The sequence below is a fragment of the Cavia porcellus genome, unplaced genomic scaffold, assembly GCF_034190915.1.
Source record: "Cavia porcellus strain 051 isolate PalLab524CR breed Dunkin Hartley unplaced genomic scaffold, mCavPor4.1 scaffold_1, whole genome shotgun sequence".
In the NCBI taxonomy this organism is placed as follows: Eukaryota; Metazoa; Chordata; class Mammalia; order Rodentia; family Caviidae; genus Cavia; species Cavia porcellus.
The window spans coordinates 27,212,027-27,229,414 of record NW_026947484.1 but is presented as its reverse complement, the minus strand read 5'-3'; the positions used below and the strand labels follow the sequence as shown (position 1 = coordinate 27,229,414).

The window sequence follows — 17,388 nt, the reverse complement described above, 5'->3', positions numbered from 1 at the left end:
GTTCAGTAATATATAGCTGTCCTTTGATATTTTCAGGAGATTGGCCTCCAGATGCTCTGTAGATATCAAAAATCCTTAGATGCCCAAATCCTTCTTATGAAATAGAACGGTATTAGCCCAGGCAAATTCTTCCATTTACTTAGAGTCAAAGTTAGATTACTTGGAGTACCTAAGACAATCTAAAGACTGAGTAAGTAGCTGTTTTACGGTACTGTAATGACAAGAAAGTCTGCATATGTTCAGTACATATTTGTTTCAAATATTTTTGATTCATGGATGTTGATCCCATGGATGGAGAATCTATAGATACAGAGGGCTGATTATATTTGAATATCTGTGTGTGTGTGTGTGTGTGTGTGTGTGTGTGTGTAGATACAAACTTGTTTTGATAAAATGTTAGGACCTAACATCCAGTAAATAATACATATTTGCCAGTAATTCATGCCTACTTCAAAGATGCACAGATGAAAAATATACATGAACAGGAACACTTCAGTCTAAAACTAAAACACAGAAAGCAAAAAGAGTGTCATTCCTGGATTCACACTTCAGCAGACTCTTCTTCAAGCAATAAAGATACCACCACCCTGGAATTATAAGGCTGAGAGAGAGAAAATCTGGTTTTTGGGGTTTTTTTGGTTCTGTGGATTGAACTCACAACCTCATGCTTACTAGGCAAGCACTTGAGCTGCTGAGCTAAATCCCTGGCCCCGAAAATCTGGTTTTTAAGAAAAGCTGTTCACTCTCTTGACACATGACAAAGAAAGCGCCAACTGAGGCTCAGGTGTTGTGTGTTTTATACAGTTAATTCTTAGTTAAGTGAAAGGTACCAATGCTAGCAGATAGTCTCATGTTTGCCTGATTGGGATCATGAAATTTCTCTAACTTCCTAGCTTTGTGTAACTTTTTCAGAGATAGTTTGATCCTGTGAATTTGTTGTTGAAATACATGGCCTATGTTCAAAGAATGTACAAGAATTTTACATTCACAGAGTTTAACTCCCCATAATTTAAATTACTGCCTTTAACTGAAATGATAAATTTTTTTGGCTCTAAGTATACTATCCATATTCTTATCTTAGTTAATAGTTTCACCCTTTATCTAGAAAATTTTCTCATTCATGCACTGAATAAATACTATGATCTATATTTACTATTCATTCATTCAACAAATTTTCAGTGAGTGCTCACCATGTGTCTGGCCTTACCCTACCTTTTGGAGATCCAGCAATGAACAAAGCAGATCAAATAAAAAAATTATTAAGTAGCTTTCATTTTAGCTGGGGAACAAAAACAATGAACAAAATGAGTAAAACAAAGTGAGAACATGACAGGTGCTATGGAGAAAATATGATTAGGAAAGCAGAAGAAATTTTAATGATCACGTCCTCCTCTGGGAATAAACATTTAAGTGAATGCTTAAAAGATGGATGAAGTGAGTTCAGTTAAAGGAAACAAATATGAAAGGCTGTGAGGTGGGAACATTCCTGGTGTATTCAAGGAAGAAAAATAGAAAGTGAGATTTAGCAAAAAGGTACATGGAGATAAGATCACATAGGACCTGGTAGACCAGGGTAAGATCACTTTGCCTTTACTATACTGAAATAACACACTACTGAAAGATTTTGAGCAAATGGATGGCATGATCACTTTGTGTCCTATGTATAAAAGAATGAGGATAGGTTGTAAAAAGCAAAGAGACAAATAGGTTACTATAGAACCTCAAGGTAGATTGGAGCTGGGTAACAGCAATTAGGTACTACCAACTGCTGTAGTAGGTAGGTACTGGATGCATATTTAGAACAGAACGACAACATTTACAGACAGATCTGACACGAGTCATCAAAGAGAAAAGTCAAGAAAATTAAAAGGTTTCCAACCTGAGCAACTAAAAAGATGCAGTTGCCATTAACGATATGAAGAGGACTGAGTTCAGTGGAGAGGTTCAAAAAAACGGACACCTAGGAATCGTCAGCATTATAATACTTATAGAAGTTAGATGAGATCACTACAGGAGAAAGGCAGTTAGTTTGGGGCTCTGTAATGTTCAGAAGCAGGGAAAATGAGCAAGATCCTGCAAGTCACAGAGAGGAAGCAACTTACTCTGCCTCCCGAATTGAATGTAAGGGAAAGAAAGGGGAGGAATCCACAACAGCTTTTTTAAGAAAATGGGATCTGAGGTGAATTTTTAAGGATCAATAAAAATTTTTCAGGCAAACCAAAAACAGACATGCTAGTTAATCTCTTTGTGCCTTAGTTTCCTCATCTGTATGAGACAATAAGCCTTAAAAACCACCTAAAATGCCTGGCAACAAATGCTCAATGCATACCAACTACCCAAACTAAGTGAGCATTCTTGTGTGTCAAAGTGACCTGTTATTTACAATATAGTACAATCTAATTCATTTAGCTTAAGTTATCAGAACCACACTGCTAAGGCTAAGACAAAAACCACCTTTGCTTACAAATGCCATGCACGTCAAGTGTGCCCCAAATCTTATTGGGATTTTCCCATATTTAAGTTATGCTTGACTTCAGTTGACAGCTTATGCTAAAATATCTACTGAAAAAAGCAGAACGTATATGCTTAGTTTGTCATTATTAGATTGAATTTTTTTCTTCAACAAATAATGAGGAAAAGAATCAGGTACCATCCAAATCAGGTACAGCTTAAGTCTATATTAATTGTAACCAATTATTTTCCATGCAAAAAGCAGGTAATTTCAGGAGACAGAATTTCCAAATATAAAACAGTCTTAATGGTTTATTTCCATTGGCTCTGCAAGAAAGATTCATAACTTTAAAGACAACTGCGAAATAAGTATAAACAAGTCACCAGAAGTTTACAAAGAATGTGGCAAAACTAAAAAAACCCCAAAAAACTAAGACTGTAAAAAATACTTTTACCACGTTTCGCTGCAGAAATGGAAACTATATAAACACCCTCTATGGAAGAAGATAAAACTATTAACTGTCTTAGCACACTAATCTTTCAAACATTGAAATGAGTAAGCCATTAATTTGTTTTTGCCATTTTTCATTTCCCTCCAGCAAATCGAGGAAGAAAATCTTCGTCCTCTGGCATTTTTTCTTCAGGTTCTCCCAAAAGATTGGTGCAATTGAGAGATGGCACAAAGTAAGTCACTGTGAACAATACCACCTAAATTTCCTAACTGTGGTGTAAATGCCGGAAAACGGAGTTCTTTAAAGGTCAAGACTGGGAAAAGTGAAACACAAAAACTCGGAGATGTGAAATCTAAACAGGAACAAACCTACAGACCTCTTAAGTGGCAACACAAGAACACACCAGCTGCAAGATCTTGTGACGGACGGCCTTCTACCGCTTAGAAATCTAAGTGGCATACAGCAAAATTCCATCTTTGAAGCCCATTTTCTTCCCCTACAGGAGAGGGGCCGAGACCTTAAGCTTAGAGCATCTCTTTACCAAAGCTGAGAGGGGAGGGGCTCCTGATGCTCTACGTCACTGCACTTCTAGAAGTCGGTCTGTGAGCTGCTCACACCATGACCAAATGACAGGGACAAGCAGAGGAAAAGCATGTCGCTGCGCAGAAGAAGTAAGCCAGTACCTGTCTGCCTCTCCCGAATGCTAGCGGCCGCCGCCATCTTGCCTCCCACCATCACCGCTCCGCGGGCCAGCCTGGCCGATTACGTGGCCGTCCCTTCCGCCCCGGAAGCGAAGCCCGAGGGGGCGGAGCCAAAGGCTTTCTCCCGGCCTCGACCCGGGCGGTGAGGCTCTGCGAGCCGGCTTGGTACCGCGGAATTTGAGGGTCCTGTGGTCACCAATGCCAGAATTGCTAGTGTTTTTAATTTCGAACGTTAGTGTTTCCACACTAAACGTTAGCTACTTCAGACTGACCGCAGAGTAAGCGTGGTGTGGTGCCGAGAACTTACTAGACCATTAGCTTGGTTTTTTACAGATGAAGTGGTGAGAGTAACTCTTGTTAAGGGTCACGACTAAAGTAAATGCAACGAATTATTGCGTTCTCGTTTCCCAGTGCAGCATTGGTCTTTCTCCGCTGGAAAAACAGAAAGTCTTGGAATATTAATGTAAACTGGCCTCGTATCACGCAAAATGGTCTGTGTCTATGGTTTTTCCTACAAGGGTATAAGAACCAGGAAGGTGACAGAAAAAATGGCAATTTTCCTGTTCCTTTTGGTGACAAACTCACAATACTGGGTGCGGGAAGGGGGGTTAGTAGTGCTGACATTGAATGTAGATGTGAAGCCATATGATCTCATAATGTATCCTGTATTGATTTCTGTAATCCATGTGTTGTATTGGATGTCAGAATGGATACACAGTGAGCTGTATGTGTGCATGTACTGTCACAGCTACCTTGATATCTTGAATCAGCTCAAGACATTTGTCATTTTCACTTTGGAGAAGAGCCAGGAGTTGCACAGTGCCAGATCCAGTGCAGAAGGTAGACGAAGATATATTTTGTTTTTATGAGCCTACTTATCCATTGCATAGCCTTATTTTTTTTTATCACACTTTGGAAAGATGCTCATGAAAGAGGACTTCCAGAACTGCTTCACAAAGTGCAAAGAACAGTGGGATAAGTGTTCTAAATGAGAAGGGATTAATGGCAGTCTTTAGTGTAATAAAAATATTAAACATTCACCATACATTTTATATGATATAAACTATCTTGACCTAGAGTGTAGGCCATAAATTTATAAGAAAATGTACCAATAGAAAATAGTAGCAACAGACTACTAATATGTTGCTTTCCATTAGAATCAGAAAAAATAAAAATAACCTAAGGCTTTAGTGTTAGTTAAGTGTTAAGTTACTCCACACATTTATCTGACTGTCCCCAGGTTTTGAGCCTAAATAATTTATTCTGGCAAAATTTATTTTGGCAAAGTAGTATTCTACATTAAGGAATAGTTTTTCTCAAAACCCTCTAATAGCTCACTTCTAGAGGTTCCTGGGTATCTGCCAACAGCTCCTTATAGAATCCCTCAACTATGGAGAGAAAAGGATCTTAACCAGTGTTAAATCCCCATAAATTAATTTATGTAAGTGCTTCATATTTAGTGGCACAAACAATTTAGAAAACTTCATTATAAATGTTATGCTGTTTATTACATCTGGCCCTCTTTAAAAGGGAGAAAAGTAGGCCAAAATATAAACCACTACCTAGCATAACACCAGGCATAACAAAAGGTATTGGAATGTACTTGGAAAAGATAAGGTTTGAAATTAAACTATAAAACCACGTCTCCTCAGGGTAATACAAACTTTCCTAAACAACAGGTAATAAACATTCAAGTAATTCATCATTAAATTTGTTTTTATAATTTGTATTACTTGAAGCACAAAACTTTGTATTGCATTCCTTGAATCATAAAACTAGTTTAATAGTTTATTGTAAAATTAACAGTGAAGTATGTGATGGTCATTATATAAAACAATTATATATTATAAAGTAGAATCTTCTTCTCTAATCCTTTTCTTATAATGACTGAATGGCAAGGTCAAAGTCACTGAGAAAACATCCATTATATTCCTCTTTAATGTTACAATGCAGAAGTTCCAATAGTTTGCATGTACTTGGTGGCGGTGGGAGCATAAATACATATAATATAAATCAAAGTAAATTGATTTAGTATCAAATGAAGGATTTTTACTTAATCCAAACCAAAAAAGAAAACCCTTCACAACACAAAGTAAGTATTACAAAGTACGAAATCATAAGGAATTTTCATACTTTAAAGAATCTTTACCTTAAATACTCAAACAGGAATGAAACAAGCACAAGAATACAAGTTTTGTACAAAAAGCCTTCAGATAATATTCCCATACTAACAGTTTAAATACTGTTTATAAAACTAAACCATTAACAATAGATGTCTTATAATTTCACCAATATTAAGAGTAAACAAGTTCAAAATATATGGCGTTTAGGTAGTTGAAGTATTTAAGAAATGCAAACATATTATATGTTTGCATATAGACTTATAGCATGATTCCTTTTAAAAATTCAGTATCAGTAAGAATTTTGCTATAACATGAATAGAAAAAGAATTATAATGCCAACCATCTGACATAGTAACACTGTGGAAAGTAAGTTTTCTGATATGGCTCGTCTATACAGATTAACCTAAAAATCATACTAACGGAACAGCTTACAAACCAGAAAAAATCTTGTAGTACAGTGTTTAAGAGGCAATAGCCTAAATTATTTATACTAGCTTACTGCTAAAGCCCTATTTATTCTTTTTTCTGTATGAGAAACTGATACAATGTTTTTAATTGTAGCTAACCCAAACACACCACCGTTACCCCATCCCAACAAAGTACACAAATGTTGAGCTTTACTATTCTAGCAGAAACTAAAAATACAAACCAGAAAACTAATTAGCTTTGTGGGGTTGCACTGATTTAACAGCTTGTAATACTTTAGATAAGCTAGATAGAACTGTCCACTTTATTAACACATTTGGAATAAAGGTTGTGTAGTAGAGTTTGAAGTTTAGAAATTCAAAGTAGTTTTTGATTAACTGGCCCTTATTTTTGACAATCTAACAGAAAGAAATGCCTAGTTTAATTTTATTAAATACTTAAAAAAAAGTTTAACTTAATTTAATGTGATGTCTTAGAATAAAGATAACTAGATAAAAATGAAGTAATAAAATTATACTAGAATTGTATTTGGTATTGATAGAAATTACCTATATCAAATCGATCTTCATGTAATTTGATTAACAGAAAACAGTGGCTTTGTTTCATTTTTGTTTGATAACAGACTTGTGACAGTTTTTTACAATTTCTTTTCCTTTGTAAAGGTATAAATATGGGGATATGACTATGGGATAGTATATATTCAAATTATTACATGATTTTTTGTTACTTCTAATAGCATTAATATAGTAAAAATAAAAATAAGAGTTTATAGAAGAATACACAAAAACAAAATATTGTGTGGGAGTTTCCTCTATTTGTAACTCTTTTTATAAGTTTATTTATTCATTGCTAATACAAAAACAGGTATATTTCCTTTTTTTTTTCCTTTCCTTTGAGACAGGATCCTGCTATGTAATTCAGGCTGCCCTAAAGTCAGGACAGATCCTCTTGCCTCAGCTTCCTGAGTGCTGGGATATTACAGGCTTCTGCCATAATGCCCAGCTAGACACCAGGTATATTTCAAAAGTAAAGAAGGTAACTAACTGTATAATGCTATGATAGCAGCTTATCCTGATAACAAGTGTCAAATAGCAAATCAACCATATGATAGTCTACATTCAGATATGTAAAGTGACTGGATCAAACACATTGAATAACATACATAAGATACAGGGGGAAAAACCCTCATGATTAAAATCATGGTTTTAAAGAAGATACATTGTCCTAAGTATTTTTTACTACATTTTATTCATCTCAGAAAGTGTTTTTAAGCCTATAGGATGTCCATTCCAGAATAACTGTGCAATTCTGCTTTCTATTTACTACTTCCTCTTAGGTACAATATAATTGCAGTATGGAGCATTTATATATAAATCAGTAATCTAAAAACATCTTAGAATGAATTTAGTGCCATTCTATATAATCATATATATACTGCATACTCCAGAATATATACCTTTTATTTTTAAGGCTTTAACTGAAAAAGTTTTTTTTTTTTTTGTTTTTTTTTTTTGAGTTAGGATCTTGCTATGAAGTTCAGGCTGGCCCTGAACACATTATGTAGTCCAGATTAGCCTTGAATTCACAGTAATTCTCCTGCCTCAACCTCTCGTTGCTGGGATTACAAGCATACATCACCACATTCAGCTAGTCTTTCTATTTAATGCTTAAAGAATTTGAAAATTGCATAACTAGAAAAATCATGGCATCCTTAGGCAATTCTAATTTATTAAAAGATTAGGGTTTTCGTATTTAAGATGTTTCTACACCTGTTTTAAACCTGTACAACCATTCTAAAAGTATGTTGAAGTTTGTAAAGCATACATATTAGAAAACAAAAAATATCACCAATTTTGACTGGAAGGCTTTAACAAAAAAATTTTTGTTTAAATGGCCAAAACATTCTTTTATGTACATATCCTAAGTTTTAATAGACCAAGAAGATGACAAATTTGTTCAAAAATATGATTAATAGATTTCTGAGACAAAGGAATGTTATCAATAGCAGCTTTTAAAGAAGCATTTCTTTGTTCACAGAAATATTTTAATGTTCATCATGGTGAGAACATTTTTCTTTTCCTAGTCTTAAAGTGTTTTTTATGGCAAAGTCCATATTTTCTTGAAATTTTTCATATGTACTGGTGATTGGAAGAGCTAAACAGTTTTCACATTTGTTTCCAATGGGAAAATCCATATGCAGACATTCAATTGAAGGAGTGGGCTTAAATCCAGCAGGTGGAATGGAACTGCAACCAGTTGCAAAAACAAGAATGTCTTCCATTGTTATTGCAGATTTACCATCTGAAAAGTTAAACAATAAAAGTGAATAAAAACCCTCCAAAATATAAGAACAAAACAATATTACATAATGCTATCATCACTGCCTCATTCCCCAACTAAACTGGAATAGTGCAGGTCACAGACTCCAAATTGCATTTTGGGCAAACTAAATCACTAACTGAGGTATGATAATAGGCAAACGGTACATTCATGAAAGGTCTCTCAATGTAGAAGGACTCAAAATCATTTTGTCTAACTATTCACTATATATTACTACTTACAGGTCATTACTAATTAATTTGCAAGTTTAACAAATAAAAGGAAAAAAATTAAATGTTGAAAAAATGGCTAAAAGTTTTCCATCCTATCAAATGGAATAATTTTGCATTGCTAGTCTCAATGACAAATTATCACTGGCATAGTCCAAAAGGGTACATAAGAAATAACTGAGTTTAACTCAAAACTGAAAAAATGAACTAAATAATGGGTTTTAAAGACTACTATATGCCCTTGCCAAGTGAACTATAATTCTAGCTATTCAGCAGGCTGATGCAGGAAGATTCTAAGTTTGAAGCTAGCCTGGCAATTTAATGAGACTATCACAAAATAAGAAGGGCGGGATGTAGCTCAGCTCTCCTTGAATACAGTCCCGAGTACTACAAAAGCAAAAACACTGTTTTGTGGTATTGGAATCATCTGCATATTTAAGGTTGTTGCAAACATCAACATATTCCAGGTTTTCTCTGAAAATGCCTTTCAGTTCAAATTATCTAGAGTAAAATAAATTTCAAAATATAGATTTAGTCTGTAGACTTTTTTCTTCATTTCCAATTCAGTCATGAAAACTTGTTTTGAAGTAAATTTCTTTTGTAAGTTTGGAGTTAGCAAATACTACTATTAAGAAGCAAAACTGCAAGAAATAAATATGTTGAAACAATTCTGAGATAATTAAATAAAAATAAAATACCCACGTACCCTCAACACTCTGTAGGTACTTGTTCCAAAACCCCAATGCTGGTACACTAGTTAATGTGTGTACAGTAAAAAGATCTCTGAGGATTTTTGCAGAAAGATTCTCAGCTTTATGACAGAGGATGTTATAAAATGCTTCTGGGTACATCTGAATTTTTTCCAACACACCAAGAGTTTTGAGACCCTGCTTAAAACTTGAGAAGAAAAATAATGAGCCCACATTCATACATGTGTTTGGTATAACATGATTAGGGAATTAACATTCGCAGCTAACTTACCTGATATTTCTCAAATACTTAATTTTTAAAACCCACCCCCCAAAAATTGGGCTGGGAAGTTAGCTCAACAGCATAAGCACCTGTCTAACAAGCATGAGGTTGTAATTTCATCCCCAGTACAAAAAAAAAAAAACCCACAAAAACTACCATGTATATTGATATGATGAAAAAAGAAAAACAAAATGGTCATACTGTATATAATCTCAAATACATAAGCAAATATATTAATATAAAATGAATATATGACTACTATTTGGATTTATAGTTTTCCAATTAAGTTAACAATGTCTTACTAAGAGAAACAGCAAACAGTTGAAGTATTTTAAATCTCAAAGCTATTACAGAAATGAAGTTTTTGAGAAAGCCAAGCAAGATGGTGCATACCTATAATTTCAGCACTCTGGGAGGTTGAGGCTCAGGTAGAGTTCTGGCCTACCCTGGGTAATTCAGTGATACCATGTCTCAAAAAACAAACAAACAAACAAAACCCTGTAAGTTTAAAAATAAGGCTGGAGCAGCAGTTTGGGCTGGTGCCCTCCCATGAGCCAGTGGCAGTTATGGGCTGGGAAGAGAACCAAGAAGCTGATCTATGCCCTCCTGTGACCAACCTCCTGTAGGTTGGTAAACAAGAAGAGTGCCACCACTACCCCACCACCACCTCTACCAAGCAACTGGCTGGTTGATTCTGAGGAACACAGGCTGAGATGATAGCAACTGAAGTAAAAAAAAAAAAAACAACTTAATGTTTGTATTGTTTGATTGTGCAGGCCTAACAATATGCAATATAACAACTGTGGGGGATTTCTTTCTGTCTTGTTTTTGAAATCCAATATTGTTCTGTTTTGTTTTATTCCCTTAAAAACAAAATTTTTAAAAATAGGGCCAGGGATGTAGTTGAGCACAAAGGTCCACACCACCAACAAAAGGTTTCTTAGAAATTACCAACAAAAAGAATGATAATCCTGAAATACATAAAACTTTGAAATTTTTGCAATGCTAAAAATAACAAAATGTGAAAATACTTTAATATACATGACCAAAATTGAACTTCTTTCATCTACAAAAGGTATAAACAATTTTTCTAAAAGCTCAATTATCCACTCTAGGAGGCCAAGGCAGGAGGACTGTGGATAGCAAGTTGCAGCCCTGCTTGGGTAACTTACAGACTTAAGTGAGGCTCTGTTTCAAAATAAAACATTTTCAAAAACAATGAGGATGTAGCTCAATGCAAACTGCATTCAAAAGGAAATCATGAGCAAAAAATATGAATAAACAACAGAAGAAATACAAATAACAAATACTTATTTACTTTTATAAGTACATAAATTAGATAATGGGTTTCATTGTGGCACATGTATAGGGATATAACATACTTTTATAAATAAATGAATATTTTTCAATGAACATTCTAATAAGCAGAGAACAAAAATAACATTTTTGTCTGTAAGACTGACTTTCTGGATTTCCTACCATTTTCACATAATCTGCATATATTGATTTGCGTCCCCTTCCTATTGACCTTTTCTCAAGAGGACTTAAACATGCTGGTACAGTTTGCATGTTTTAGACCTCTCAAGGTTCATGTTGAAACTTGATCGCCAATGTAACAGTATTGAGATCTTTTCAAGTAATAGAATCATCTTACTACCAAAATCTGAATCATTAATAACAGTTGATTGATCCATTATTCATATAATTGGCATAGGTTAATTTAAAAGCCATATTAAACTTTCCTTTTCCTATTTTCAAGACCCATGAATTTCCTTTTCTGAAATCTCTTTTATCTGCTCATTTTCTCCATATACCCCTGCTACAATCCTATTATAAAAATTTATAATGAAACTGTGTCCCCGGTGTATAAATCTCCAAGTCTATTTTCAATGCTGAAGCCACAGAAAGTGCCAGAGATACAATTCAACACTGTCGTTCATCCTCAATAAGATGAATGGTGTTCCCCCTATCCTACTCCCTGGACCTTATGAATGTGGCCTTCTATTTGCTAGAGGGTTGTTGTTTTAGAGCATTAGTGGTAAGGATTTTGAGACATGCTCCTAATAGATTATTAAAGCTGACTCTAAATCCAATGACAATTATCTTTGTAAGAGACATACAAAGAAGTCACACACAGAGAAAAAGATACAGCCAGAGATTGGAGTTACAAAACCGTGAGTCAATTAATACTTGGAGCCAGCAGAAGCTAGAAAAGGCCAAGAACAAATTACCTCTCTAAATACACAGAAAAAATGAAGCCCTATGGACATGGTGATGTAGGGTGTGTGGTCTCCAAAATAGTGGGAATAAATTTCTGCTTGCTTACATTCTTCTCTTTCTCTTTTCTTCCTTCCTTCCTTCCTTCCTCCCTCCCTCCCTTTTTCCCTCCCTCCCTCCCTTCCTTCCTGATACAGGGTCTTGCTATGTTGTTCAGGCTGGAGTTGAACTCATTATGTACCCCAGGCTAGCTTCCAACTCCAGTGATCCTCTGCCTCTTGAGTGCTGGGATCACAGGTATGCACCACCATGCCCAGCCAAATTTTTTTTTTAAACCTGTTTAAGTATATGCAAGGGCCTGTGTCACAGAGGTGAGAATGCCCAAATAGGTTTGACTTTTTTGTTGGAGCAAGCTCAAATTGTGCCAACTATTTTGATAATCTGTTACAGTGTATTGCTTGGAAATACTTCTGTTGTTTAAAACTAGTCAGTGTGTGATAATTTTTTTTACAGTAGTTACAGGAAACTATCCATGAAACAGTCTCCTTACATAGGGCTTCCAAGTCCTCCAAGCATAACATTTGTACTTCTTTCTAGCTTTTAACTTTCATTTTCTGCTCTTTTTAAAAGGATATTTCAAAGTTAAATTTACCTTCAAAAAATTTACTTGTTTGCTTATAGCAATACTTGGGGCCTATGTACTGAGCTACATTTTCAGCTCTTCATTTTTTATTTTGAGATGGGATCTCAAAAAGTTGCTAAATTGACTAAGAAGTTTCTAATTTAATGATCCTCCTGTCTCAACTTTCCAGAGTGCTGGGATTACAGACATATGCCACCACACACAGTTTTCAAAATTTACTTTTAATTATAAAATACATAAAACTTAGAAAATAAAACCACTATCAACTTAAAAGTAATTTTTTTCATGATTGCTCAGAATTTGTAAAGAAAAATCTGTTCAACTTGTTTAAATCCTACCTACTCATTATTTTCCTTTGTCCCTCTCTCTAAAAATTATTAGAAATTGTGACTTAAGAACAGCCCTGCAATCTCTCTGCAGTCTGCATTTCACTTTAGTTTCTCTATATATGTACCCCTAAGTAATAGCTAGTTGTTTGGGAACTTTTTATAAATGATTTCACACCATATTTATTTTTACTGTAACTTGCTGTTTTTCAGAGTAATTTTTACTTACTATAACTGCTACTACATTAGGAAGCCTATTACTTTATCGTGAACAACTGCACAGCCTTTTAAAAATGTTTTCATTCCTTGCTGATTTCTGTGGTTATTTTGATTTCTAAATTCCAATTCACCTCTTTTAATATAGTAATTCTGAAAATTACTCCTCCTTCAATATTTCAATAGGCATTTTGAAATTGATACTGAATCAATATATTTACTTTATGAAGAATGCAAACACTTATTGATAACATTTGTAATTCCAATAGCTCTCATTCTTATGCAACTTCAAAATTATTTCTCCTTGTTTTATAATTCCCCATGTTAGCCATTAATCTTTTGCAGTCAGTGTTTATCTTGTTTACCAGTTTCTTTCCTTACTATTCCTTGTCAGGACCAAATTTCTCTGCTAGAATTCTTTTCTTATCTCTTATATCTAGTAATTCTGCTAACTCTTTATAGAAGGATCTCTTGTACTGTTTTATGTAGACAGAACCTACAAATGGTAATGATTTTAGTTATAACCATTAGTAATGCTTACTTTTTCAGTTAGTTTTGCTGCTCTGCTATGACCTCACCAACATATATATGATTAAAAGAATGGACTAATTCTGTGTTCCTTACAGTGGTGACAGCCTTCAGTAGAATGCCTATAACATTTTACCATTATGTATAATATGTGCTCAATGAGATCTCTATTTATTGGAGTATTAAATTTTGCGTTTAATGAGATTAAAATTATGCATTACATTCTTTAAAAGTTAGCTTAAATTAGGTATAAATGTTTAAATGTAGCATATGGTTTTTTGGGTCTCTGGTTCTTTGTTAATCATATGGTTTTTCTCTTTTAAAGGATCAGTGGGGTATATTACAGTAAGATCTGATGTTGCACTGACCTTGCTTTCTGTTTCAGATATGTCTCACCACTGATGCTTTTATTCACTGTTCCTCTGGGTCCTGAACTCATTTTGTATGCTTAAACTACTAACTCCTCAGGTCCTTGTATTAAATATATTGATTCTGCCATACATTTAGCAATTTCTTATTATCCTGTTGAGTTCTGCTTTATTGAAACTGTGCATTTAGGTGCAGATTCAAGACTAATATTCCTACAGCAAAGAGTAGAAATAAGAGTTGTCTATTCCATCTTATCCAGAACCAGAGGTTCATAATAATTTTTTAATCTAGAGATGCTATTTGATTCAGTTCATATTTTCTATCTTTTCCTTTAAAAAATCTTTTCAATAACTAAAAATATTTTGTCTCATTCAGTTTGCTCTGTTATTCAAAACTTTTTGTGCTTTATCTGCTAATTCTGACTTTTTTGCAAGGTTGTAAGTCTTGTCCTTTTTGTAAGTGGGAGCTTCACTTTTATGAGGATTGCTCTTTCTTCAGCATTCCCAGGAGACCTGAACTGTAGAAATTTTCCTATACCACTACTATGTATTTGCTTATGTGTGGCCTTCTATAGGTACCGATGACTTCCAAGACCAATTAATTTGTTAAGTATTTCTGTCTCAAATTTGGGTCCATAACCCCAAAACAAATTTGGGACAAGTGGAAGCTTTTGATTTTTTTCACATGAGAGCTAGGGTATTTTAGCATTTGGTCTTCTTATGTCTGATATCTGCAGACCTATTTTTTTTTAAAGCTCCCTATATATCTTGCTAATTTTAAAAAATCTTCTAAATAAAAGCAGATAGTAATCTTCAATTTTTCTTCTTTCCTCTTCTTCTTCACCTTCCTTAACTCCTATTTAACCTTCAGATTCTAATTTAAACACCCTTCTATGGGGAAGGCTTTCCTGACCTCTAGATTACTCATATCTATAAAAATAAAGTGAAAATTCACAAGTGAATCACAATAAATCCACTTTAACAGTGAGAAAAACCCGTCTATAAAAAAACAATACTTGCAGAAAAAAAAAAAACACTGTGTACATCTGCCTCATATGAAATGCTATATTTTGGTTTTGTGAGACAAGGTCTCTCTGTGTGTTACAGCCTGGCACTGAACTTACTACGCAGCTCTAGCTGGCCTCAAACTCATGATTCAGCCAGATCTCTGGTTCTGCTTTCCAAGTTCTTGGATGATATGCATAAAACACCACTCCCAGCAAGAGATGCATTTTGAATAAAATTATATTAACTATACTCAATTTAATATTTTATTTATGAATCCTAATTATAAATAGTAATTCAACTCAAAATCTGAGTATACTTAAAAGGGATATATAACTGTGTTTTTAAAGTTATAATTTTAAAAAATTAGAAACCATATCCTTGTAAGTATTTAAGAATATGATTATTAATACACTTTATTAATACATGTTAGAAGATTAGGGAACATCTCAAATGTCCTTTAACAGAAAATTGGTTGAAAAGAACAATAATATATACAAAGCAAAGAAATTCTCAAAGTAACAAAGAATATGCCTATTTACTACCAAGGTGACCTATAGAATGTCAAATTTTAAAAAAAGTAGAAAAAAAGATAGTTATCTAACAAAAGGACTAACTTTTCTCATACACATTACTCTGTCATTAAAAAGAATAATTATGGAATGAGAAAATATTTTTTAAAAAAGCCAAAATGATTATCTCATAAGGCGATGGAAGGTAGATGTGATAAACATAAAAGGTATACTTCACTGAATATACTGTATCACAGAGCAAGCCACTTTCAAAATGCTTTTACTATATTTGACTTTGGAGCCATGAAAATATATTGTATATCTGTAAGTGACATTTAAATAAAATCTCTAAAAACACCAAAAAATGAAATGGAAATGTGTATTTAGTTTATAGTATAACAACAAAGAAAATATTCCAAGAGCCTTAAAAGCACACTAACTTGATATATAACAGAAAAATGATTTTAATATTTTTCAATAATAGGTTATTGGTAAAAATGTTAGTGTTGTTATTCTGAACTATTGTTTATGCAATGTGTAATAAATCAAGTGACTAATGACTTTATAGCCTAATTCACCTTTGTCTTTAAGAAGTGGGATTCTCAATATGGTTTAAAGAAAAAAGTAAAAATCATAGAGTAGTAAATTTGAACTAGAAATCAATACAGACTCATTAAGTATTTTACCTTGAAAAACTAATTCAAAGCAAAAAAGAGCCCTATATTTTCTAATTTTGGTCCACTTGAAAGGCTTAGATATTTAAAGCATTATATCCAGATAACTCAAAAGAAATAATATAAAAAGGTTTATCTATTCCGTAAGACAATATAAACCTCAGTAAGGAATATTAATAATGGTTTTAAACATAACAACTTTATATTTAAATCTAGTACTGTGAATTGAAGCCAGAACCTTGTATCTGATAGGCAAGTACTTTATATTAAGCTATATACCCAGCCCAGATATTGAAATTATTTTAAAAAAAAGACTCTATTGCTTCTGAGATGATCCTGTATGTGATATTAAGATTGGACACAAGCTGATAATAGTTCTAGGTGATGACATACAGGCTACTTTCACAGATATTTAATATTTTCCATTACTTTTTAAAAATAGAGGCCTAACTCAGGATGTGACAAGATGGCTGGGCTGCCCTGCAGGGTCATCAAGGAAACCCAGGGTGTGCTAGCAGAGCCGGTTCCTGGAATTAGAGCAGAACCAGAAGACGGCAACGCCCGTTATTTTCACATGGTCATTGCTGGTCCCCAGGATTCCCCCTGTAAAGGAAGGACTTTTACATCTGAACTGTTTCTGCCAGAACACCCAATGGCAGCACCTAAAGTACATTTCATGACCAAAATTTATCATCCTAACCTAGGCAAGTTGGGAAGAATATGTTTAGATATTTTGAAAGGAAAATGGTTGCCAGCACTGCAGATCCGCACAGTTCTGCTATCTACCCAGGCATTGTTAAGTGCTCGTAATTCAGATGGCCTATTAGCAAATGACGTAGTGGAGCTGTGGAAGACCAACAAAGTCCAAGCCATAGAAACAGGTGGGCCACAGACTAGGTTACATGCCATGAATAATAATTTAAGTCAATCTGATCATCAAGTTTGTGTCACTTCTCTTGTTCTGCCAAGACTTCTTCCTTTTTTTGTTTGATTTGATGGACACAGTCTTAGAAACATTACAGAATAAAAGCCCAGACATTTCCAGTCCTTTGGTGATTAAATGCATATTAGCAAATCTATGTCTTGCCCTAACTCACTGTTGTAAAAAATGAGCAGGGGCTAGAAGTTTCATCCAGAATGTTGTGAAATATTGAAAAGCAGTGGTCCTCTGCTTTTATTCATTTCCCCCATCATGGTGTAAGAATAAAGCACTGTGAGGGAAGGT

General features: G+C 34.2%; 3 protein-coding genes and 1 non-coding gene across 11 annotated transcripts in view; 1 reads left to right on the top strand and 3 right to left on the bottom strand.

Annotated features, from left to right (window-relative positions):
- Scfd1 (sec1 family domain containing 1) overlaps positions 1–3,718 on the bottom strand; it is a 95,395-nt gene extending 91,677 nt beyond the window's left edge. For 3 of the 6 annotated variants that reach the window (XM_063246426.1, XM_063246429.1, XM_063246441.1), the window contains exon 1: positions 3,587–3,717. In XM_063246426.1, coding sequence (XP_063102496.1) covers positions 3,587–3,638 — 52 coding nt within the window. In that variant the 5' untranslated portion in view covers positions 3,639–3,717. Of the gene's footprint in view, positions 1–3,279; positions 3,526–3,586 lie in introns of those variants that run through there. The other 3 variants (XM_063246442.1, XM_063246438.1, XM_063246432.1) reach the window with 3 other exon arrangements.
- A 1,806-nt stretch (positions 3,719–5,524) lies between these two features.
- The window catches only part of G2e3 (G2/M-phase specific E3 ubiquitin protein ligase), a 58,944-nt gene continuing 47,080 nt past the window's right edge, over positions 5,525–17,388 (bottom strand). For 2 of the 3 annotated variants that reach the window (XM_005001382.4, XM_063246417.1), the window contains exons 14-15: positions 9,409–9,599; positions 5,525–8,454 (exon numbers count right to left, since the gene is read on the bottom strand). In XM_005001382.4, coding sequence (XP_005001439.3) covers positions 8,198–8,454; positions 9,409–9,599 — 448 coding nt within the window. In that variant the 3' untranslated portion in view covers positions 5,525–8,197. The other variant, XM_063246419.1, reaches the window with a different exon arrangement.
- On the bottom strand, positions 12,227–12,351 carry LOC111755430 (small nucleolar RNA SNORA28). The gene has a single exon (XR_002789982.1). It is a non-coding gene; the product is annotated as a small nucleolar RNA SNORA28 (small nucleolar RNA).
- Positions 16,584–17,154, top strand: LOC106026468 (ubiquitin-conjugating enzyme E2 N-like). The gene has a single exon (XM_013147002.3). It carries the CDS (start codon positions 16,630–16,632, stop codon positions 17,152–17,154), a length of 525 nt encoding a protein of 174 aa, XP_013002456.2. The 5' UTR covers positions 16,584–16,629.

Excerpts from the sequence above, each read along its gene's own strand:
- LOC106026468 (XM_013147002.3), top strand. The coding sequence starts at position 16,630 with ATGGCTGGGCTGCCCTGCAGGGTCATCAAGGAAACCCAGGGTGTGCTA.